At 47.5% G+C, this 24,576-nt stretch overlaps 1 protein-coding gene across 1 annotated transcript; it reads right to left on the bottom strand.

Annotated features, from left to right (window-relative positions):
* Positions 1-1,406: 1,406 nt before the first annotated feature.
* RPS19BP1 (ribosomal protein S19 binding protein 1) lies at positions 1,407-4,717 on the bottom strand. Its single transcript, XM_075715302.1, has 4 exons — positions 4,669-4,717; positions 4,438-4,578; positions 4,032-4,129; positions 1,407-3,072 (listed from the first exon to the last, which is right to left on the bottom strand). Exons 1-4 carry the CDS (start codon positions 4,715-4,717, stop codon positions 2,938-2,940), a joined length of 423 nt encoding a protein of 140 aa, XP_075571417.1. The 3' UTR covers positions 1,407-2,937.
* Positions 4,718-24,576: the final 19,859 nt, after the last annotated feature.

The raw sequence follows: 24,576 nt of genomic DNA, 5'->3' as shown, positions 1-24,576 counted from the left end.
GCTGCCGCTCACAGCTGCGTGGGGGATATGCTATACGAGGGTTGTGGGCTGCAGCGTGTTAGCTTCCAGCGTGGGAACCAGAGGTCGGAAGCCAAGTAGGAAAAACAGCTATGGCAGCCGCTCCTTCCCTGACCCCCTCTTCTCTCTTTCGTGGGGCAGCAAAGTCTGGCTGCAAGGAACAGAGAGACGGCACAAGTTGCTCTAAGCTAGCCACCTCCCGGGGTCCCAGCGCAGCCGAGGGGCTGGCATGCTCTAGGCATGACTAGACCGTAACATAGACTGTCAGGAGTGTAAGAAGATGCTTAGTTTTAGCTTACCACCATGGGCATGCAACAGGCTGGTACCTATTCCCCCCTCCAGCTTGAAGACATTCCTCAGGGGCCAACTCCTGTCCTTATCTACCCACTGTGCAGGTGGCACTGCTGTTCTTTCGTAGGAGCTCCAGCTCTGCTAGAGAGGTGGAAAAATCAAGGCTAGAATATATCAGATCTTTGCCCTTGCAGAAGATGGTTTATCTAGAGCCACCTGTTCACTTCTGCTTAGTTTTCTTTCCTCCCTCAAGATAAAGTTTAATTTATTTAAGGATACTGCTGGCTGTACAATGAAGTTTGATTTCAGATGGCAAAATCCAGTCTGTCAGGTGCCTTTACCCAATGCCTCATTGCATATAGCCACAAGAAGTATGTTGATTACTTGTGTTGGCCCTGATAGTCTTTCCAGCCAGTAATTAGAGCTCCCATCCAACTTTAAAACTCCACAGATCGAGGTGGTGGTGGTGGTGTTATCCTTGGGGAAAACTGCTCTGGGCCCCACTTTAAAGTCCCTCATTAACTCTGAAAGAGCAGCTTTTCTGTTTGCTTACATTTGCAAGCAAACAAGCTGGGTTTTGTACAAAGAGAGTGAAAGACATTACCCTAGTGCTCCTTTCTGGAGCAACAAAGGATGGTTTTGCTTTCCTCAGCCTGCAGAAGAAGGGCCCAGGAGCTGAACAACCACAAGAAACAAGGGTGCGTAGGAGGAATTAGTAAAGGAAGCGCAGGAGATGACATGAAGGATCTCTGTAAGGTCAAAGGAACTGCCCAGTACTGAAGATGAGGGCATGAAACAAAGTAACAATCCAGAAATCCATCCCTTTCAGAAGTCAAGTTGTGGCACAGAGAGCTTTTTAACACTGTTAAATCTCCGTGACAGCTCCACACTGAGCTGCATGTGTCAGACCAGCTCACACACACTGCAGCAGGCACAGAGTGCAGAGGTTTTAGGGAGACATGTGCTGCATACACATTTTCCTCAATCACTTTTTCAAACAATAGTGTTTCCATATTTTTAAGTAGCAAACAGTCATTCTCTTTTTTAACACATCTTTTTTAACTTTGGGAGCAAGAACAAACTGAAAAAGAAGGAAATTGGTCTTTGAACTTTCTATATTTACCACTTTTGGTTGCAGACAGTTGAACTTGATCCTATTACAAGAAATCTCCTCCCACATGCTGTTACACAATTTCAAGTACACACACTTCAGTATGTTCACTGTTTCCCCTGTCTGGGCCTCATACATCTGGGTGACTTTGCCTCCCATACAGACAAGAGGGAAAGAACACAACAGACAAGGCACAGACTTAAGAGGACAGCACCAGGAATTATGATCAGAGGGCAAGGAACAGACACCAAATTCCCTCCAGTACTGACATCTAGGCAGCTGCTGCTCAGGTCAGCCAAGCCCCTTGTAATCAACTCCTAAGTCTAAACAAAGCTTGGCATTAGTCCTTCTCCTTACCTCTTTTTTTTTTTTTCTCCAAAGGCAACACACTTCCCATTTTCTTAGGTAAGGGGCAGGAAAGGGCAGTGGCAGGAGCTTCCCAGAAACATTTCCAGTGAATTAGCAAAGATGCATCTGGAACAACATCCCCACCTGCTGGGCCTTCTATTTGTTGCAGCAGTAGTCTAACAAAAAAATTTCCCTCCCCCCAGCACCACAGCCTCTGGCTCAGAAGATTTTAACTTCATGCTGAGGCTAATAGCTGGGTCACAACCCCTCCTGGCTATAGGAGCTGGCAGCACCCAGCAGCAGTGCCCTCTTAGCGTGGCTGAACCTCAGGGGGAGGCTCAAGCATAAACATCCAAAGGACAAGTTTCTCCATGTGAGGCCTCTTCCTTGGAGAGGTGAGACTGTGAGTAGGCAAAACAGGTGTCATCTCCATTCCAACCTGCACCCTTTGAAGGCCTGAGCATGTCAGATTAAATACATGTGTCAACATGAATCAGAGAGAGGCCATTCACACAACTGAGTCATCCTAAAGGGAGGGATGCTTGGATCAGAACAGTGACACGGTTTGTCTTCATCAATCGTAGCCTGTCATAACAATCACTATTAGAAAGACAAAGATAGGCAGTGTCTGCGACCATTATTTAATCAAACGACATATACAAAGTTTTTGCAATGACTGTAAAACCTGACAGAGGCTGTAATAACAACAGAAACTGCAAGGCTGCTCAGGTTTAAGTGTCTTTCAAAGCGTCCTTCCCTTCCGATGATTTATTATTGCTGGTCCAAAACATTTCTCCATTCAGATACAGTACTTTAAATGCTCCCTGCCAAATAACACAGGTAGCAGAAGCCTTACATCCTGAGGAAGGGGAGCAAGACTTTTATTTGGCTTGGTCTACTCTTCTACATTAAGAATGCAAGAAATGTTAGCTGGGGATTATAAGGACAACACATCTCAAAGCCAAGAGAACCTCCATGGCTCTAGCTGGCCAGTAACAAGTTCTGCACAGATGCAGAGTTTCTCTGCAAGTGTGACATTAAAGCACTTGCTGACAGAGGCACATCTCCTATGTCCCATCTCAAACACACTGATGAAATGGCCAGTCCTGTGTGCTGAACGCTCAGCTTCAGTGGCTCTTGTGGAGCCATGAGAATCCCTGTCATGTTGTTTACGGTCTCCCAAAGTATTCTCTCTCAAATTTACGGAAATCTTCCTCAGTAAAGACAGTGCCCTCGGGTTTCTTCTTTGCCGCCTTCTTTGGAGGCTGATCTTTGGACTTCCTGCCTCTGTTCTGAGCAAGAACCTTCAGACAATAAAAAAAAGAAAAAAAATACTCATTGTTATCCAGACCAAACCACAAAACAGTGATTTTCAAGCTCACCTGCAGCATCCCTGTTATTCTGCTGGTACCCTGCTATACCCTGGAATGCCTCCAAAGAAAACTGACAGGCAATCACCAATGTTAACCAAAGCAGGTCACTGGGACAACAGCAAATATCAACCTACTATTTGGAGCCAAATATGAAAAGTACTCTCTGGCAACTGTCACAGAGATAGAAACAATGATTTCAATTCAGACCTTCTTTTTAATCCTGTCTCTCCTCAAGACAAGCTTAAAACCCAAGAAGTTGGTGGAATTCCCTCAGCATTTTCTAATATGCCATCACCTCCTTTCACAACCTCCAGCCTGAGAAACACTGGCCTAAAACACTTGGTTTGTTTATGTAAGTTAAAAGCCCGCATCTCATAAAAATAGCCCAAGATTCTAGCAGAGTCAGCCATTATCTTCAAATCCTGGCACGGGACTACCTTTTGAGGAAGACCAGTGCCTAAATTCTCAGGTTATGAGCAACATCATTCAAGATGCTATGAAATTCCTATTACATGAGCCAGCAGCACATCTGGTTCCTTGCTAAACAGCCTTCAGCTAGAGAGGACAAATCAATCAACAGTAAGTAGAAGGTCTGAACCAGGGCTGCTTTGCCAGCTAAAACTCTGAAATATCTTTGGTAATTAAGAAAAGCCAACACTCGTCAGTAGATTTTAACTAGTATCAGAGAACATCATAGGGGACAACGTATTAAAGAGTTTAAAGCTTAGTAAGTTGCTTTGCCAGTGCACACAGAAATTCCTTAAGACCACTTCCAGACAGAAACTCGACTCCTTTGCACAGGGTCTAAGCTGGAAGACCTGGGGATGATTCCCATTCACCTGTGTTCCTCAGCAGAAGGAGACCCCCAAAGAAAGAAGTGACAGTCTTACTTGTTCTGTGATGGCTTTGTTTGCAACAAATCGTCCCTTCAACATGTACTGCAGGTTTGCTTTCAAGTGATTCACAGCCGCCTTCTTGTGATACTCCTCTAGGTCAGAGCAGAGTGGGACAAAACACGTCAGCTGCTCATCCAGGCAGCATGCAAGGAGAGACACAGGGGGGTCAGCAAGCCCCCGGGAGAAAGAAACACTGCTATAGCTCAGGAATAGGGGCGCTTCCACAGATCAGGCTGTGTTTAAGTGGGGGACACCAGAAGGGCACCCAGCAGGATGGGAAGGGATGGATGCAAGCGAACGGGAGCGGGGCTGCGGGACACCGCGAGGGGACCCGGTGCGAGGGGCTGTGGAGGGCGGCAGAGCAGCTTCCCTCTCCCCCCGGAGGCGCGCCGGGACTCACCTATCGCCGACTTCACAACTCTGCCCTTGACCGTGGCCTTGTTCCTGCTGGGCTGCGGCACCCTCTTCCTCCGCCTCGCAGCTCCCGCCGCCCTGGGGCCGTCCCGCCCCCGCTGGAGTCCCGGCGGGGCCTTTCCCCGGCCTGCAGCGGGAAGAGGGACGGGGTTACTCAAGCCGCACGCCGGCAATAACCGCCTCCCGCCCCCACACCCCCCGGCCCCCGCGGGCCCACCCGGCGCCTCCAGCAGCTCCAGGCCCCGCCGCAACAGGGACGCGGACATGACCACACACCACACCCCCGCCGGCTCCCAACTTCCGCCTCGTCGCCACACTTCCGCCCGCGCGTGACGCCACTTCCGTCTCCGCCGTGCCACACTTCCGGCACCGCGCGCGGCCTGGCGCGCATGCGCAGAGGGAGCGGCGGCGGGAAGGGCTGTGGCGCCATGTTGGCGGCGCCATGTTGTGTGGAGATTACTTCAGACCCGACCTGGGCTCCGGTCGCCCACGGCGGGTACGCCGGGTTCTTGCTAGTGGCACTTGGTTATCACCCCTTTCCCCCGCCTCTGCAGTGCGTGGTCCGGCGGCTGGCCCGCAGGCCCTCTGTGTTACACCTTCACGGAGCCACTGCAGTGTGGCCAGGGCTGTGAGGGGCCCCCGCCATCACGGGGATAATAATAAATACAAGCCGTGCAGAAAAGGGGCGGCCAGCAGCAGTGTCACGTTTTGTCCTGGCAAGGCCCCAAAACCGAGAAGTAACTCTGTGCCAGACTCCTTAGGCACAGAGGTTCACTCCGCCATAATCTGTATCTATTACTCAGTATTGCTTTAGTCTATTTATTTAAAGCTTTCCTCCCCCGTTTTCACCCCTCTAGAGACTTGATGTTAATATCTGCTAAATTTAGCTATCATCTGAATAAAGCTTACTCAATTACAGCCAGTGCTGGCAGTAACAAGCTGACACTGGAGGAGGAGAGGTTTATTCTCCCTCAGACATGTCCTGCAGGGAGAAAACGATACAAGTGGCTCTCATTGTTTCTCATAGTAATGATCTCTAGTGGGGACAGATAACAGTTAAACCTCGGTTCATTAAAAGACATTCATTCTCTGGAAATTGTTCTCCAGCCTCTGCAGATGTCACCTCAATGCCTGTCTTGCTGTTCATTCTCTTCCAAATCCCTCCCTGGATGGATCCTGGCATCCTGTGTCCCGATCTGCCGGTGCGATGGTGCTAATACTTTTTTCTGGACAAGAGCTACTTGGTGCTCATTCCTGGCTTGGGGGCTGGGGAATATTAACCATTTACTGCTTGTTCAGCGTGTCACTTCTCACTCTTATTTTTCCTTTTACAGTAACGAGAATGATTTTTTTGATTGATTTGGAGGGACGGTCACTGGGTGTGTAATGTGGAGGCACTTCTTCATTTTCTTGTTTTCAGTTAGTAGCTAGTGGAAGATAGAGCTTGATCAGCTCTTAGGTCCCTGCCAGGTTTTTCCCTCCAGTTGTGTGAAAGCTAACGAAGTTAGGAGGAGGTTGTAGTTTTGCAAAGGAGAAGCTGAACAAGTAATGAGTTAATAGCCTATTGCCAAAATTGAAGAGAGCACTAGAGAGCATTCTAGTCAGCGGAAGATTTGTTATTGCTTGTATACTCAGATTATCTTTATCTTGGTCAGAGTGAGATAAATGATAGCTGCCAGTGATCTTACCATGGGGAAAGTGTTTCCAAAAATACCTCATCAGTCAAACGCTCTCTTTTAGCTCCTAAAATACAATTTACAGGTTCTTTGTTAGCTGTTCGTGGTTACATATTGCATAGTATATTCAAGATAGCTTCTTCTACTGGTTAAACACTACATTTGCATCATTTAACTCTATTAGGATCACCCAGTACATTGTTACACATGCTTAGTGTCAGAATGGTGTAACCTCATAAAGGTCTTATGAATGTACCTGATGCAAAAACATCTTCGTTATCAACAGCGTGAAACATGTTTAACAAATTAGTGTGGTACAAGCTGCACTGATTTATTATCCTGTTGATGGAAAATATATGCCCTTTTCTACCTCAAAAGTAAACCATTACCAATACTATCCTATTTCTATTTCTGTTGTGCCGATTAATAAAGCTTTCAATTATGTAGGCCTCAGAAAATCTGACTCCCTTCTTGTTAAATACCTTCAGTAGCAAGAAACCGTAATACAGGCAACGCCTCCTTTGACCAGCAAGGTTGAGTACAGGCTTGCTATGATTTTAGTCAGCAATTACCTGCAGAATAAAATTTAACAAGCGCACAGGGGTCACTTTGCTGAAGAGGGAAGGCAAGGCACTTTCTTTAACTGTATTCACAGTCTCCTGCCTCAGAGTCTGGTCAGGCTCTTGGAGCTAGTTAGTGTACCAAGAAGATAAATGATGTGCACTTTGTGGTGTGACGCGTTCCCCAGGTTTGGATCTGTTACCAAAGATCACAGTCCAACATGGGCCGTGGATTTTTTAACACTTTATGAAATCATGTACCTATTATTAATACATTATATTTCTTCAGCTCCTCTTAACAGGATCTGGCAGTTTTTCTCAAGGCATGATCATTAATGTTTTTCCTAACAGCGTTCTGGCTTCAGCTGTGGTTGGTCTTGGCAGACACAGTGATAATAGCATCTGTCATGTCTCTGTCCAGGTGACTTTGGTACAACTAATACCTGTTGCACCCCTGCAGACACAGGTGCAGATTCTTCCCTTGCTCTTTGACTTTAAGAGAGAGCTCTGCTTACATCTTTCCCCTGCAGTGCTAAACAAGATCAGTTTATTGACTTATATTAGGAATGTACGATCATCTCTTACTATGAACTGGATTTTGCCTGTGTATTATATGTTCCTTTAAACCTGTTTATATGTGGAATGTATGCATTTGGATCACATAATCTGCTCTCCTATATGTCATAAACCATAAAACATCCTCTGTTGACCTTAGATTAAGTTGACTAACCTGTGTTTGATACATCTGCTTTATGCTGAGCACAGCATATTCTCTCAGCTGTATTTCTCTTTGCAGGAGCTTCCATGGCTTTATCACTCTCACAGTGAGGATCTATTCCTTATTTTGTCATGATATACACATTTAACTATCACTTTCTTTTGCCTGAATCACTGTCGAAAGCAGTTGAGCAGTCCCTACAAATAGCTTTTTCCAGACTAGTATGTACTATTAAAATTTAATGTTAGGAGACTTTGTGTCTGTGTCAGTAAAAAAAAAAAAAAAAAAAGTCAGTATTTTATTTTACTGTTTTAAGGCCTCTGCTCAAATTAAAATTTCATCCAAGAAAACTTCATCACTTTGTAATCCCTCAAAAATCAGTGCAGTTAGCTCTTTGAAGTGCTTTGGGGACAGAATGAATGTCAAATGTTCATTTAAATGTATAACATCCAAATAAATTGCTACCTTAGAGCCTGAATAATCTAACTTTGGATGGCAAAAACCACAGGTGCTGCATTTCAGATTGAAAACTTCTTTGTTTCTGAGAGCTAAGCTATCTTTGAAAGCTTTCGGCCACTAACGTTCATGTTTTATGGCTTTCTTTAAATCTCATGCCTCAGTGGGTACGCATGAGCTGGCTGGCTTTTCAGTTACAAATAAGCCAGCATACAGATCAGTTTAAGTTTTAAGTAACTTCTGAATGTGAATATTATCAGTTCACTTTCTGCTTTATTTCTTATGGTATTGAAAAATGGAAATTTTCCCTGTTTGCATATGTTGATAAAGTTTCTGGTGTATCTTGGAGTGACTATTCTTCTCCCTATTATTCTAGGCTTGGGAAGATATCTGAGATTATTGTACATTTGGCCTGTTCCATCTTATTATTCTGTACTATGTGCTAACAGAGATGTTAATGATATTCATGGTTAATCATATTGCTGTCTGTGGCAGCTCATAATAGCTGTTTGTTTGCTCTTACTTTATGTTCCAGCTTCTGGATTGAGGGGGTTACGTAGGAGTCTCAGTCTGAAGGAATCTTGTGAAGAATGTTAGAAAACAGAAGCTGAGGGCAGCATTAGAAGTAAAATACAACAATCCCAAGAATTTTATTTAGTTTAGGGCTTTTTTAAAAACAGTCTTATGATATTGGGAATGGGGTCCTGATGTTTGAACACTTTGTATTGTCCACACTGACACATATTTCTGTATTTTCTCTTTCAAAATGAATCAGACTGATTTTGAAGCTGATTTATAACAGATTTTCACCTCTGCATGTTTTTTCATGTGTGGATTATGGAATGTGCTTTGCTTTAGACAGTTGTCCAGTTTCACCGCATCCCGTATTCCATATTTTCTCTTGAACAGCAGTATTCAAAGCTGCTGTCATTAATATTTAGCTGTGTGTGCCAGCTTGAAGTAGTTTGTGTTGTGGTCTGTGGTCACTGTTCCTACAAAGAACTATGGATCACTGCCTGCTCTGTACCTCAAGTACATAGGAACCTTTGTCCTTTAACTATGCCTTTGAAAAGCAATTTGACTTTCTGGACTACTGAATTTGAACAAGGGCTGGACAATGCTTTGATTTGTACACTTGCATGGATAAGTGTCTAGTTACTTTAGACTGACAGAAAGTCTTTTATTCTGATTTTTTTTTTTTTACATCCAGTGCAAATACCTACTCTTCCATGCACTTTTCAGCCTGTTCCAGGTCACCAAGAAGCTGGCTCTGCCTTGCACAGCTTCTGCAGATAATGTTGGCACTGGTTAAGATTAAATCAGCTTCCCACCATACTAGATGCTGTAGTAAGAAATGAGCTCTGCTCCTGAAGAAGACAAGAGTTATTATCCTCCTATACAGATGAGATAAGGAGGCACAAAGATTAAGCAGCTCGCAAAGTAGCTAAGACAGGATGAATGCTCAAACTAGATCTTCTGAATGACAATGTGGAGGCTCAGCCCAAAACATATCTTGTTCTCCACCTGCTGTTTTTTGGCTCCAAATGGGAAGAGAACAAACATCAGTAGCTTTGCTGAAGCTGTAAGAGCCCACTTTATAGAAAGAGGTAATAGTTTTAAGAACACAAATGCTATATTTGGAAAAAACCCAAACAAGTCCTTCTTCAGGGCTTAGAATACCAGAAGAAAGCACTTTGCTAATAATATTTTGCATATAATACAGAGTTGGTGTCACAGCTTTTTGTGATCAGAAATAATGGGGTTTTGCACCCAGACTCACAAAAATGCCTGAACTGCCAGTGCCTTCATACTTTCTATCTTTGCCTGAAGGGAAAAATCTCTTCAGAAGGGCATCTTCTGCTCTTGCATGCTTCCTAGAGTGGAGCAGGCAAACAGGTCTGCAGCTGGAAGGGAACTATTTCCCTCTGTTTCCCACCACTATCCTTAAATGTCAGGAGAGGGAAGAAGTAGTAGAAGGATCCCAGGGCTCAGAGTGACTGACTTTTCTCTGTACCTTCTGCGGGCCATGGAGATGGTTCCTGGGTCTTCCTTCTGCCCTCCCCACCTACTTCATTCCTGCAGCATTGGCTCTGGGAGAAAGTGGCAGAACTTCCTGCCACTGTTTCCTCCAGTCTAGAAGGCCAAAAGTTATCCCGCTGTAGTTGCTTTTCCTTTTCCCTAAAAACCTGGGAAAAGAGGATAAAGATCCTTTGGTGGAGCAGGGATGGGCCTGAGTGAACAAAAGGTGGGAGAGCTGTGGACCATGAACTGCTAAATGCTGGAGAACAAGCATAACATGGCAGACACAGGAAGGAGGCAAAGGCAGGACTGATACAGGAATTGGAGTGAATACAAGTGTGCTTTATAGATTGTCAGGCTGAATGAAATGCGTTGTAGGAAGGTGAGTAAAGCGTGGACAACACCTACTGCCGTATATACACACTGAGGATTATTGAAAAACTTGAGAGCTTTGGGCCCATATCTTGCTTTTTGGGGATTGACTTGTTAATTTTTGTGGTTTTTTGTCACTGGCAGTGCTGGATCAGCACAGCTTCCAGGAGTTGAGCTGTTTGGTGGAAGCCCTTGAAGAATCTTCTAGGACATCTTCCCTTGTTACTTTGGAAGCTCACAGTTAGTGATGGGCTTGATGAGACTTACACCTCAGTTACCAGCATCTGAGCCTCCAAGCTTACCAGGAGCTTTGTTTTCCTTTCAAATCAGCTTCAAGCAGCTGGAGTGTTACCTGTTGACTTTAGTTTTTTTCTTTTCTTCCCTCTGGATTTCAGCCTATCTTTTTCTTTTTTTTTTTCCTTTTGTGCTTCTAGAACTGCTCTTTCCATTTTCAACTGCAGACAGGCCTCCCTGGCTTGACACTTGACCTTCTTCTTTTGTTTCACCTTTGGCTTTCAACTTACTCTTCATCCCACCCTTACGTTGTTTGATTTGCTCTTTGTAGCTTTCTTTTGTGTTTTAGTCAGAACTATAGATATTCCATGCCAGAATCTGAGAAATTCACCCCTAAAAATATTCCTCTGCCGAATACACAGAAAATGGACAGAAATTGAAACAGGGATTTTGAGACAAGGTTCTGAGTATAACGTTCTTTAACTAGAGGGATTTGTAAAAAGGCAGAGGTGGTTCTCAGTTCTGGAAATATTGTGGCCTTTGATGAAATAAAGTCTCATTTCTTCTTGGAAGGATGTATTTTATCCTGATTACAACAGAAGTAATGATTTCTCATGTAAAGAGCTTGGAAATACACAGAGGAGAGGCTGTATTAGAGCTGAGAGCTTAAGTATCCTCATGCTGTGCAGATGTGAAATCGGGGAATGTCAGTCATCATTGAATGTGGCTGCTTTCAAAGCAGTGACAAAGAGGTGGAAGGCTCTGTTTTCTTCCCAGCCTCTCTGCTCCAGGGTCTTAAAATGTTTACAAGCCCCAGAGCTGGCTCTGGATGCAGCAAAGTTTAGCTAGTTATGCTTGTCACCAACCATTAAGGGTTTGGAGACAGACAGGAGATGGGCTGGGGCTGTCATGAGCTTTTGCTGCCTTAGGCAGGCCTTGTTAGTGGATGTCTCTGCTGCTTCGTGCAGGGCAGAGCTGGTGGGGCTGGGGGCAGCACTGCCTGCTGCTGCAGCTCCTGACTGCTCCATCCTGTGCTGGCACAGGTCTGATCTTCCCATAGCTAAAGGTGTATCATGTCCCCTGGTTCAGTGGCTAAGGGTATAGCATGTCCCCTCTTGTTACCCAGGCTTGGGAGGGAGCCATTTGGAGACAGTAGGAAAAACAGGGGAAAGGGGAGGAGGGATGGGATCATGAAGGTGTTGCAGGGCAGGGGACAGCCAGGCCACCAGCATGCATCGGAAAGGAGCGAGTCAGATCAGCTGATCCCCTCCCTGGCTGTTTCTGATGTGGGAATTGAGAGCAAGGCAGCATTGTGGATTTAGCTGCAAGCAGCAGGGGGACCGGATGCTTATTGCCACAATGCACACTTTGTGGTTACCTAATTTGTGGGATTTTTTTTCCAGAATTGCTCAGAACCACAGAATAGCATGTGAGGCTTGCCCAGATCAAGGAGATGTTCTGTCCTGTGGCTGGCATGCTGCATTTGTCAGCATGGTGCCAGACCTCTCTCCATGTGCTCTGCTTTTGTCATTTTTCCCCCTCCCTTTTTTTTCCTTTCCTTCCTTTGCTTTCTCTCTCTAATAGCTGTATTTTTTCTTTCCTTGTTTTATTTCGTGTTTCCTTGACTGCTGTCTCTCTTTGTAGCTCTTGCTTCTCCAGCCAGGATCTGCAATTTCTAAGGCTGTGGGAGGGTGACAGTTCAACCTGACCTTTTACTATTTGTTCTTGACTCCCAGCAGTTGAGTCCCTCTAAATTATATGGCTGGCTCTCTCCTCTCTTATCTTCCTTTCTCTCCCTTTCCATCCAACTCTCCTCAGCAGAGTGTAGAAAACACTCTTTTAGAAAACACTGAAAATCCACTGGCATGCACTTGGGGGAACCCCACTCTCTCAGGGTGCAGGGGCAGCCCTGGAGGCGCTGGGTACCAGGCACCCATATGCTCACCACGTGAGTCCTCCTGGGCCAGGCTCCCTTCTCCTCCGGGGCTACATGTCCTGCTCTGCCTCTGTCTTCTGAAGTCCGGGGAACACATGCCAGCGGGAGAGGAGGCCAGACTGCCATTTCTAGCACAGGTGCGTGGTGCCACAAGGGCTCTCCTCACTAGATGTCACTGTGAGGCTGGGTTTTGCCTGCCACAAGCACAGCAGCCAGGGGAGATGGGTGCTGAGATGGGTGCTGAGCTTTAGGAAGGCCCTGCCATGAGCAGGGGGAGAGTGTGGAAGAGGTTTGCAGGACAAGCATTGAGGTACTGTAGGTTTTACCCAACCCTGGCAAGTTTTGGGCACAGAACCAGCAAGGTGCAGGAGGGTTTTGGGGTGCAGCTCCATACCACCTCCTTTGAACACCCCAGCCTGTATGTGGTAGTCATCAGGGCTTTGGTGTGAATTGGCCACCGTGACTTTCATCTCAGTAGTGTTCATCTCCTGCCGATCGTGATATTGGTTTGGCACAAAGTCCCTTGCTAATGCTCAGCCCTGGATCACTGTTCACTGTCCCCATCTGCCATCACCCGTCCATATATTCCTTGCACCTCCTCCCTGCCCTGGCTGCAGCATACCTCCACGCAGTAAGTCACCATGTCACTGCCTCCCTGGCAGGGTTACAGGGGAGAAGATCCTTGGGGAGGCACTGTGGCAGCCCCCAAAGCTGAGATGGGAGCTGGGGAGCTGCAGTGAGTGGTGTAGGGAGGCTTGCCAGCGGCTGGCCTTTTCTCTTGCCAAGGAAGCCAAGTGACAAGCCAGCCACGTGGTCCCTATTACTGAAGATGTTACCAGCATGTTAGCCTGTTACTGGCATGACTGCAGGGTGGGAGCCGGCAGACCCAAGTGCCCGTGGGGAGTCTGGCTTGCACGAGGCCTCCCTGTGCAGTGAGTGAGGAGACCTTCTGTCCCACAGTTGGCATGGATATTTCTCAACACGGTGGCAGATGCTTTTATAATTTCTTTTACTTGCTTCATTTTTTGGGGCTTTCCTTCTTTCACTTTTTCTTTCCTTCCTTCACTCCCTCTCTCTTTTGATAGCTGTCTTTTGACTTGCATTGTTTATTTCCCTCTCTCCTTGTCCTCTCTTTCTCCTTCGAGCCCTTGCTTCTCCAAGCAGGGTCAGCAGTTTCTGGGAGGATGCCAGTTCAACCTGACCTTTTATCTCTTGATCTTGACTCCCAGCACTTGAGTCCCTCTAAATTGTAAGGCCCGCTCTTTTCTTCTTTCTTATCTTCTTCCCTTACTCCACTGTTTGTTCCTGTTGTGGTTTAACCCCAGCCAGCAACTAAGCACCACGCAGCTGCTCGCTCACTCCCCCTACCCCGATGGGATGGGGGAGAGAATCGGAGGGGTAAGAGTGAGAAAAACTCCTGGGTTGAGATAAGAACAGTTTAATAATTGAAATAAAGTAAAATAGTAATGATAATAATAACAATATAATAATGATAATAATAATAATAATATACGAAGCAAGTGATGCACAATGCAATTGCTCACCACCTGCCGACCAATACCCAGACAGTTCCCGAGCAGCGATTGCTACCCCCCAGCCAACTTCCCCCATTTTATATACTTTATATATGGTATGGAATAGCCCTTTGGTCAGTTTGGATCAACTGTTCTGGCTGTGCCCCCTCCCTGTTTCTTGTGCACCTGGCAGAGCATGGGAAGCTGAAAAGTCCTTGACTAGCATAAGCAGTACTTAGGAACAACTAAAACATCAGTGTGTTATCAGCATTATTCTCATCCTAAATCCAAAACACAGCACTATGCCTGCTACTAGGAAGAAAATTAACTCTATCCCAGCCAAAACCAGGACAGTTCCTAAAACTTTGTATTGTGAAATGGGTCTTGTGATCACGTCTCCATCCTCTGAGGGGTTCCTACTGTGCAGAACCTGTCAGCTGTATCCTAAGGGAGAGGAACTGGCTTATAAATGCCCCGTGAACCACCATATCTGTGGCATAGGTGGTCTTTAGGAGAATTATGTGGTTTTATTTTTAAGTTAATCAGCTGCAAGCCAGAAACAAAGGAACAAGGGTTATGTGGAAAGCCTGGTTGTGCATAGGTATACACCTTCCTGTATTACTGGGTACATCATGGTTTACATTTGTATAAGAGCACACCCCACATATGTGTTAGCATCCATATGAGTGTCTACCTGGATGTGTTCACATGTATGGAAACAATGCCATGGGATATACAGTGCGTGGGCTCCTCAGCATACATCTGTGCTGATTTTGTACAGCCAGTTCACTGTGTGGGGTTTGGATGGCTCTAGGTAAATGTGTGTGTGTGTGTGTGCAGCGTGACTGCATGCATTTACACATGTGTGTGCATCAGTGCTAAAGAGGACGTGAGAGAGATTGGGTGCCAACACCCAGGACATGCAGCCTTTGGAGCTGGCCAAAGCCGTGGGGAGCCCCAGAGACTCCTCCACTGGGCTTGCCTTGCTGTGCGCTTCCAGCCACATGCTGCGCTGGAGGCTGAATCCAGCTCCACTTGATGGTGTGCCAAGGCATATTAACATTCGCTCCATCACAGCGCAGCCCAATGAATATTTGATTCTGGCAAATGAAGGAGGGCAGAGAGATTAAATGGGGTTGCCAGCTGGGTTGGTGGGAGTGGCAAGGGGGAGGCATGATCTTTTTTGTGCAGCCCAGAGGAGTAGGACTAGACATTCTTGGAGGAGGAATCAGGATCTCCCCTCCACAAGCAGTAGGTCTGAATGGTCTGCCCTGGTGCCTGTTGGACACAAAGCTGTGCTGAGACCAGGTGGCTCTAGGGGTGGGATATGGAGCTTTTCACCACTGGGTTTCTGCTGACCGCTGGGCTGACCACTCGGTGTCATCGTGAAGGAGGAGCAGGAGGTTGCTTGAACCCTCTGGGGCCTTAATTGTGCAGATCTAATGGAGTGGGCATGGCTGGTTAGCCAGTGCTGATAGGAAGCTGCAGTGCTTGAAGGGTTTTGCTAACCCCTTGGTAAGCTCTCTGCAGGAATAAAAGCACAGATCCAGGCCACAGATGTCCTGGGGAGCAACTTCTGTGTCACCTACTTAGTGCATTTGCAGATAGCAGATCAGTGTTGGTGGTGCCTTGTCAGTGCTGCTCAGCAGGAACCGTGGCTTTGCTTCCACATCCCAAGCAGGTGGGATGAGGCAGATGGGCTGAGGTGAATCCCATGCCCTCCCCTTCTTCTCAGAGCTGCCTGCAATCACCTGAGGGCTGGGAGGCCCAGCAGGGTTCAGAACGTCCAGGGGAAGCTGGTCTGGGCTGCGGTACTTTCAGTGTCTCCCAGGATGTGATTGCCCCCTCCCAAGTAGGCATCATGTCACTTCCCAATTGAAAAGCCAAATGAAATTTCCAGGCAGTTTGCAGCTTTTATGATTCGCTTGTTTGCTTTTCTCCCTTTCTCTCATTTTTTATTTTTTAATTTATTTTGTTTTCTTTTCTCTCTTCTGTCTCTATTCACTCCTGCCAGCTGCCTGCTTTGAATTTAGTTTGTATCAAGGGCAGGTGAAATTAATTTTCTGCTTTCCTATTTGGTGCAGAATGGGTTCTCCCCCCTCCATTCCCCTTCTCTGCCTGTTGCTGAAGTGAACAGAGATGTCTTGGAAACATTTCCGTTTCAAAATCTCCTTCTGCCCTTTCATAACTATTTGGCATCTCTGCTGACAGTGTGGGACAGGTGCTCCTTTCCTGATCCAATAGCTGGAGAATAAACTCTTAGGCATATTGCAGATAACCAAGTGAGAGCACATCTCACTACAAATCTAGCTACAAAAAAAAAAAAAGGAAAATAAATATTAGGACAGTTGGAGAGGGACAGGTTTTTCATCGTCTCTGAGAAACCATCCGTGCTGCTGAGCCCCTGAGAGTTGCCAGCATACAGAGCATCTCAGCGTTCAGTGTTGTGACAGCAGATATGGCCTGGCCCTGCTTGGACCTGGGGGGGGAAGCATGGCATGGCAGGATAGCAGCCAGGAGGTGATGTGGTCAGTTTGCAGCAGACATCTGGTAAATCTATTGTTTTAATCTGGAAATTGTGTTTTTGTGCTGTGGATATAAAACTTCCCAGTTAGGCATAAAGGAACTGAAAGCAACTTCCCAGCTCCCACAGCCCAGTGATGTATAGGCTCTGTGTGTGTGCGTATATGTGCAATACTTGCTGGTAGAGCATATTTGTGAGACGTGGCGTTTATGTTACCTTTTAGCGAGGAAGAATCGTTTATCTCAGCATTCTAATTATGTTCCATTAAAATGCAAATTTGGGTTTATGCATTGAAATTGTCAGTACCATTGCCATGGCAACTGGAGCTTGAGGGTGGGGAATTGGAATAGGTGGGACCATGCGTATCTCTCTCAATCCCTCTCGGATACCTCCAGGTAATTGAAATCACAGTGCCCTTACCCGGGAATTGTGGCACTTTCTCACCAGTGAATTTGGGGCATTACTGAAGTTCTCTTTGGAGTTGTTGTAACAGGGCAAGGCACGATGTGTGTAGGTCACCGGCTAACTCCCAGCGAGGCAGAAGAAGTAGTGCACAGGTCTTTCGGAAGGAGGTGAATCCTTCCCAATTTACCCCCCCCCACCCCCCCATCATGCTCCTTTTGAGGTGTCTAGCTGGGAAGGAGGAAGGGGAGATCCCTAAAGGCTTCACAAACTTCCAGCTGGAAGCCCTTAGATGCTGCCACGCTTACTGGAAGATCTAAGTGCCATCTATGCTTTTAAAACCGCTCACCTCCAGTTAAAACACCCAGTCAAGCTGTCTGCATTGGTGATGTCCTGCAGCAGTGAGTTCTCCTGGTCAGTCATCCATGGCACAGAGTGAGTAGTGTCTTCCCCATACCACCTTGGCGCCCTGCTCTTTTCTCTGTTTTGCATGGCAAGATGGTGTGACTCTGTGTTTTCCTCCTCCCTTTACCAAGTACAGCTGGGACTCTTGGAGCTTGTCTCTCTCCTGTTTAAGAATCAAGTGGAGGGTTTTTAGGATGCTGGGTGGAAGCAAATGCTGAGAGAGATTGGGATATGGCTGAGTACATTTTATAGGGGAAAAATGTGCCTCTCTGTTTTGGCTGTTGACTGAAAATTTTGATGATAAATAAAGCATGATGAGTTAATTCTCAAACCACACGGACAGCTGGGCAGGGAAGACAGGACTAAGTCCGTTTTCTGGCTCCCCACCCCTGTTAAGAGGTTCACAAAATCATGTGATTCCTCATCCTGGTGTTGCCAGCGAATTGTTTTTTCCTCTAGACTGGGAATATGACTTGCTGGTAGTAAATCTAGTTACAGTCTTATGAACATGGTGATCCAAACTGCAGTTTCTGTTGAATATCATTGACTTGGATAGCCTGGAGGCTGTTTACCATCCATTTAACAGTGAAATAAAGAAAAGAGGAAGTGTTCAGAGCAGGCTTTAGTTCAGCCAAGGGAGGTCCCATGCAAGGAGAGGTAGAGTCAGGCATTGCCCCCCCAGTACAAGACAGAGAGTGGCAAACTGGAGTGAGTTTAGTAGAGGGCCATGAAGATGATATGGGAGTTAGAGCATATAACATTTGAGGAGATGCTGAGGACACTGGCTTTGTTTAGCCTGGAGGAGAGCAATTAAAGGGGGATCTGATTGGTAAGGTCATGGGTGTGTGAGCGCAGAGACAATGCAGCTGGACTCTTCCCAGAGGTGTGTGCCAAGGACAATAGGCAGCAGAGACAAGTTGCAGCGAGGGAAATTCCAACTCCATATAAAGAAAAAACACAGTGATGAGGGTGGATCAGATGTGAGATGGTGGCCCAGAGGTATTTTGGAGTCTGCATCCTTTGAGATACTCAAAACTCGAGCAGACGAGGCGCTGAGCAACCTGCTCTGGCTTTGAAGTTAGCCCTGCTTTGAACAGGGATTCAGACCAGAGGCCTCCACAGATACTTTTCAACACCAGTTATTCTGTGGGCTCCCACAGGGGGCAGGTTCTGTGACGCATGGTGAGATGGGGAGCCCACACTGTACTCTCCACCAGGATGAATCACAGCACAAGCGATCCGTGGGCTTCTTTTGCTGGAAAATGTAGGACCTTACTGTGGACCCTGAGCTTCTGCTTTGGGGGAGTTATGTCTGTGCAGTGAGCACAAAAATGATGCGGACGGGGGCTGGGTGGAGATCTAGATCCCATGAAGACAAGGAATATATCGCTTGCAAGGAATATATCGCTTGCTACTTCCACACTAGGCAGCCCACTAACTTGAGGCGATTGGGTTCCCCAAGAGTGACATCTGACTGGGAATGAAGGATAGGACTAAAATAGGCCATTTTACATCTTGGGCTTTCTCAAGGAGCAGATTAAAAATATATATGATAGGGAATGGCCTTCCCTTCCAAGTGGAGAAGATGGTGGGGCAAAAAAAGGTGATATTTGAGTTTCTGTGTCTGACGTGACAAGGAAAGGCATGGAAGTGGCTGATACCTGAAAGCAGAGCAATGAAGAACAGGCTTTGGTGGGAAAGAAGCCATTTCACCATGTTCAATATTATCATCATTAAGCTGATCCGCTTCACCAGCAAGGAAGATACCGAGAATGAGACACCAAATATTGTAAGGGAAAGAGAGGAACACACGTTCCAAATAGCTGTGTTCTGGAGAAAACCTGCCAATACGTGCTTACAGAGGGAGAGACAGAAGGTGAGACAGAGACCAGAAGAGAAAGTGGAGAAGAGAAAATGACAGGGTGGAGGAGAGTGGGAGAAAAAATTTCTATAATTTCCATAAATCTCTCCGTCCTGCTCCCTCCCTGTTCCCTTGCACGTGCAAGTACCCTCTCTTCCCTCAACCATCCTGTGAGACTCAAATTCCCCCTGCACTGTCCTGGTGGCACTCTATTTCCTCTGGGGATGAGCTGAGGGGCTTCGGCACAGAACCTCTGCCCCACATCCCTGCCTGCAATTCCTGGCTCCCGCCCTCCCCTCCACCTCCCCAGCCAAGTCCTCTGCTTTGGGACAGAGAGCTTGTGCCACATCATCTTCTGTACTGCACAGCACAGTGGGGTGCAACAGAGGTTTCCTTTCTTATGGGGCTGAGGTTTTACTGACTGAGAAGATTTAACCCTGTGTCTGCTGATATGAAGGGGCTTTCTAAGCTCAGGAGTAAAAACCTGCTTTGCCAACCTCAGTGAAAGGTGACTTCTGTCTCATTGATTTGGGGGAACAGCAGACAGCCTAGCTGACCCCATGTTGTCCCTCGTCACCACATACTTCTGTGGTGATGTGTGTGATGCTGTGTGAAAACAGCCAGCAAGCCTTGTCCTTGCCCGACAGGTTGGCATTGCAAAATCTCCTTGTCGTTCCCAAATGAGGTCCTCTAGGGGCAACCACAGCAGAGATGCCGAGACCTCTGGCAGAGGTGTCAGAGTCAGGTGATGCTTTCCCCCAGCATGGCATTCACTCCATCCCATCACCTGCAAACCCAGGCTGCCTGTGCACCCGCACCCATTCAGACTGGTGGGGATGGCAACACATGCACCCACCCACAGCCGTTCCCTCATCCTCCCTTCCCCCAGCCTGCCAGAAAAAGATCCCCACGGGCTGCTTTCCTCTCGCACCCTTGGCTCTTCTAACATATCCTCAGGGAATGTGTAAGACCGGCTGCGGTGACAAGATTGTGATCTTTCTCTTTCCTTTTCTATTTTTTTTTTAAATTGACAGTGGAGTTTCCCTTGCCATTTTCAGCAGATCTAAAAAAAACGCCTTCATCCAACAGTCAGCATCTTCCCGGAGCACGGTGGTAGCCAGCGGGGGCCGTGGGGACATGCTTGCAGAGGGGATGACTCACGAGCCCCGTCTTGTTCTCGGGCCCCCAGGACTCCTCTGCTTCTCTCCCTTTCTCTGTGCCGGCAGCTTGTGCTAACGGGCCCATGGCTGCTGACTCTGACGGGGCTCTGGTTGCAGCAGCGCCAGTGGCCAGCCTCAGAGGGGAAGAGGGCAGGAGAGAGGCAGCTTGCTCCTTGCAGGCTGTGGGGATGGGATGGGAGGGGAGGTTTTCACTGGAGTACATGGATAATCAAAGGAGGGTGCCTGGAGGCTTTACAGGTAACGCTGGGGATGTGCTGGGGGAGAAACCTGGCCAGGAGGTCTGTTCATTTGGGAGGCCCCCAATTCGAAACCTCCTGTACGGATCCCCCCTCAGCTGCCCCAGGTGTTCCCTGGCCCTGTCTTGGTTCAAGCTCTCTCCTGCTGGAACCTGAGCCAAAGCTAGCTCATTTTCACACACCCTCCCCTGTTGCTCGGTCATTGACTGAATTAAATTTCAATTACTTTTTTCTTATTAAAAAAAACAGTGAAAACAGCAGGTTTTAATTGGCAGCAGTTACTTGGCCTGTTGCAGTGGGGAAGGGCATATGCAGGTGGTTTGGTGAAGAGGAGGAGGAGGCAGGGGAAGGTGGCGAGTCATGGGTGGCACCTTTGCGTGAACACAGGAGGGTGCAGGAGCAGGTTCCTGGCTGAGTGCCTCACTGGGAGATGTGGGACGGCATGGTCTGCTCCTTCCCAAAAAGGGAGGCTAAAAATACCAGCTGGTGGCCCCTCCCTTGCCTTTGGGGCTGCCCACCAGCTGTCTGTCCTGGGGAGAAGGGCCATGCTAAAGGGTGAAAGTGGTCTTGTTCAAGCAATCCACTATGGGTCCCTCGTGGTCGGACATGACCAAGCTGGTTTTGATACCCTTGTTCTGGTGGGCTGTCAAGGGTGTAGCTTGCTTGTTAGGAGACCTGGCATAGCCTGACCTTACCTCTCCAGGAGTATGTCCTTCACAGACCCTCAGCAAGCTGAGGAAAGATAGTGAATGTCTTCACTTGTGCATCTGTTGGGACCTGGGGGAGAAGTGTGTCTGCCTGAAGGCATGCACTGTTTGGCTGCTCCCCTGCCCTCAGATGAGCAGGACAGGAGCTGTGCAGGCAGCAAAGCTGTCCTGCATCCTCTGGGAACAACAGGAGTCCTGGCAAGAGCACTGCCTCAGGTCTCTGGTTTCTGCTGTTGTTCAATTTTTCTTTTTTTCCCTCTATGCTCCTCACTGCTCGTCTCGGGGAAATGCCACCTGTGACCCCAGCCATCATACCTGTGTCAGCTGTGTGGGCTGGGAGCACCTGGGGCCCCTTTTCTGCCAGTGACATCTCCTGGGTGCATGCTGACAGGTAGTCAGGACTCATTGTCTCTCAAAGAAACCAGGAAAATAAGCTTGTGTTTGAATCCCAGGTGCAGAGAGGGTCTGCGTGTCACAGCCAATTCAGCTGCTGCTCTGCCTGGCAGTGTTATTTTCTATTCTATGGGCTCCTATTCACCTTGTTCTCTTTTCCTTTTGCTTGCTTTCCCCTTCGCTTCTCTTTTTCTCTCTCCCTCTCCTCGTGAAGGTGCCTCCCAGCAGAGATTGGCTATTAAGCCAACTGTGCCGGGGCTGCGAGATGTGCACAGGCATTAGGAACAAATGACATTGTTTAGGCACTTGCCTCTATTGCAGCAGTAGGGCTGCAGGAATCTCCACAAGCAGCGTCGTGCCAGAGAGCGTGTGTGCCAGGAGAGAGTGGGAACAATGCATATACAAGAGGTGTGATTACTCTTAACTCTTTCATGAACTGTCCCTTGCAATCATGCAAGCCAAGGTGTGAGTCTGTACTGCTTGAGCTGTCAACATATGGGCATGTGAGTTTCTTATATGGCCCATGGGGTAAACAGCCACTCTGTGTCAGTATAAGTCACGTATGGACTGGTGGGGATGGAGGAGATGCCTGGTTCCCACATGCAGTTGTACAAGACCCAGGGTAATTCCATCCCCAGCATAAATACTGTGTGAGCAGCTCTGGGTTCCCCGCACCTGTGGCCAGAATGTAAATGCAGATGCACTTGTGGTATCTTCTGGCATTATGGGAGCAGCAGTCAGAAGGGCTGGGAGCAGTGGTGTAGAGGAAGTGCTATGGGTATGGCTGCGTCTGTCACAGTGACAAGGGCACGGAGTAGGGGAGGTTTAGAAACACGAGTTCAGGCAGCTTAGAGCAGCCCCCTTTGAAGGGGGGAAGGATGAGAGTGAGGTTTGGTGTAGTCTTTTTCCCCTTGAGAAGATTATTTTACTTTCATGATGACACTTTCTCAGGTGTCTGGGTTATGAAAGGTCTGTGGTGGCATCCTTCTGTGCAGTGGTTATGTTGGGAGTGCTGGGCAAAGACGGGTGTCATCCTGGAAGAGGATTGAGGATAGAAACAGGTTATCAGGGGAACAGACTCAAATGGATTTTATGAGTTCATTTTAATCTGAAGGAAATTAAATGTCTTTCCCAGATAGGCATAGATGACTTGGTCATGGCTGTGTTTAGAAACCATGTTGAGGTGGCTGTGGCTGGGTTGGCTTCTCACCACAGTGGTGCAGGGTGCTTGATATGGGAAAGCTGGGGAGAGTTATGTGGCTAGTGCTCAGCTCCCTGTGCTGGTGGCAGGCAGGGCACCCACAGGCCTTTGCAGGGGGCACGATCAGCCGAGGGGGAGTCATTCTTCATGCACCAAAGGGTCAGTGCCTGCTTGGAGTCTTATCTATCTCACTTTATGATTTTTTCCATTACAGACTGGTTCCCCCTCGACGTGTCTTGTTTGACTTTCAGGGATTTACCCAGGAGTGGGTTAAACTTCCTCATTAATAACCCAACAGATAAAAATCACTAGAAAAGGTAAATGAAATGCTGCTCTGACACATCTGATGCAGTGGGGGAGGCAGATCCTCCAGACTGGAAAGCCGTTGTCTCCCAGGGGTTTTCAGATATCACATCCTCGATGGAAATGAATAGGACATGCCCAGGTCCATGAGAGCATCTGGTACTGTAGCATGGAGGGAAGGTACAGGGACAGATTGGGTTCAGCTTTCTGATTTTATTTTGGGAGAGAGCTTTGTGAGAGGTTTTTAGTCCCCGGGCTGAAGAAGTGCAAGGGGCAGAGGCAAGACCCACCAGCTGCATGGCTTCTAGCAGGGAGACTCACTGAGTGATGGACAGTGCAAAGGAAGAGTGAATTAGACCTGCACGAAGGGATGATGGCACCCAGGCTTTGGAGAGATCAGCAGTGCCCAGTGCCTGCATGCTCTGACTCTTGCTTAGCGTGGGCAGCACCTGTGGAGATACATTTCCCCATGACATATCCTACAGTATTAAAAAAAAAAAAAAAATGGTTAGGGAAGTATTTCCGATACCTCTTGCTGTTGTCAAGGCAGCTTTGCAGCAGGCAGCAGTGAGGAGAGGCAGCAGAGGCTGGCTGGCTGCTGCTGGGCAGAACATCCCAGCAGGAGATCACGTGGAAGAGAGCACTGGGCCAGGGTTTGGAGCAGGGGCTCCTGCTACGAGCTCCTGAATCTTCATCCTCATGCTCACCTTTGCCAGTGGCAACTGGGCTGTCTGTGGCAGATCCCTCCCTTTCTCCTGTGCCTCTACTCCGAACCTGTTCGGAAATAAAAAAGAAAAGGAAAAGGTGTTGAGGGAGGGAGAATGTGGGAAAACTGCCTTGGAAAAATAACTCTGCTTTAATAGGGGAAAAACTTACCGTATTTTGTTGGAACAGATGCAGTTTAGAAGCAGGAACATTAAGGAACACTGGGGAAATCTTTAATCCAGTAGCAGAATCCAAGAGAAATAGTGTGGGAGAAAAAGACCTGAGGGAGATGAAGAAACAGAGATGCATTAGCAGATAAACAGTGTGTAGCAGGCTCTGGACACTTCCCCATAACTGTGCCCTGTGAGGACACAGGACTTCCTTTCAGCAACTCCAGCTCTCTAGTGAAGGAAGAGAGGGATGCGCAGTTTATCTCTCCCTGTCCTCGGCTCAGCAGAGGCTTTCCCTCGACCTGGCATATAGTTCTGATATCCAGAGCTTGTTCCTTTAAGCATTTCCACCTCCAATCAGGCTGCCAGTCTCACTGCCATGTGGAGCATAAACAGGGATAAACAGTAATTAGTATGGTAAATAGCTTGGCCTTGTGTTTTCTGGTTACAGTATCATGGTAATTATTTCCGGCTCCCTGCTTGTGTACTCCTGCTGCTTGATTTTGTGCACTGTACATCCTTGCCAGCCTGATAATCACTGGATGCGTTAAA

This window comes from Pelecanus crispus, chromosome 1 (genome assembly GCF_030463565.1).
Source record: "Pelecanus crispus isolate bPelCri1 chromosome 1, bPelCri1.pri, whole genome shotgun sequence".
In the NCBI taxonomy this organism is placed as follows: domain Eukaryota; kingdom Metazoa; phylum Chordata; class Aves; order Pelecaniformes; family Pelecanidae; genus Pelecanus; species Pelecanus crispus.
Note: the sequence above shows the minus strand (reverse complement) of the source record. Positions and strands in the feature narration are given on the sequence as shown.

Bases quoted from the DNA above. Each gene is read 5' to 3' on its own strand.
- RPS19BP1 (XM_075715302.1), bottom strand. From the start codon at position 4,717: ATGTCCGCGTCCCTGTTGCGGCGGGGCCTGGAGCTGCTGGAGGCGCCG. The intron at 4,130-4,437 runs GTGAGTCCCGGC...GCTCTGACCTAG, and splicing joins AGTTGTGAAGTCGGCGATAG to AGGAGTATCACAAGAAGGCG. The intron at 3,073-4,031 runs GTAAGACTGTCA...TATTGTCTGAAG, and splicing joins ACAAAGCCATCACAGAACAA to GTTCTTGCTCAGAACAGAGG.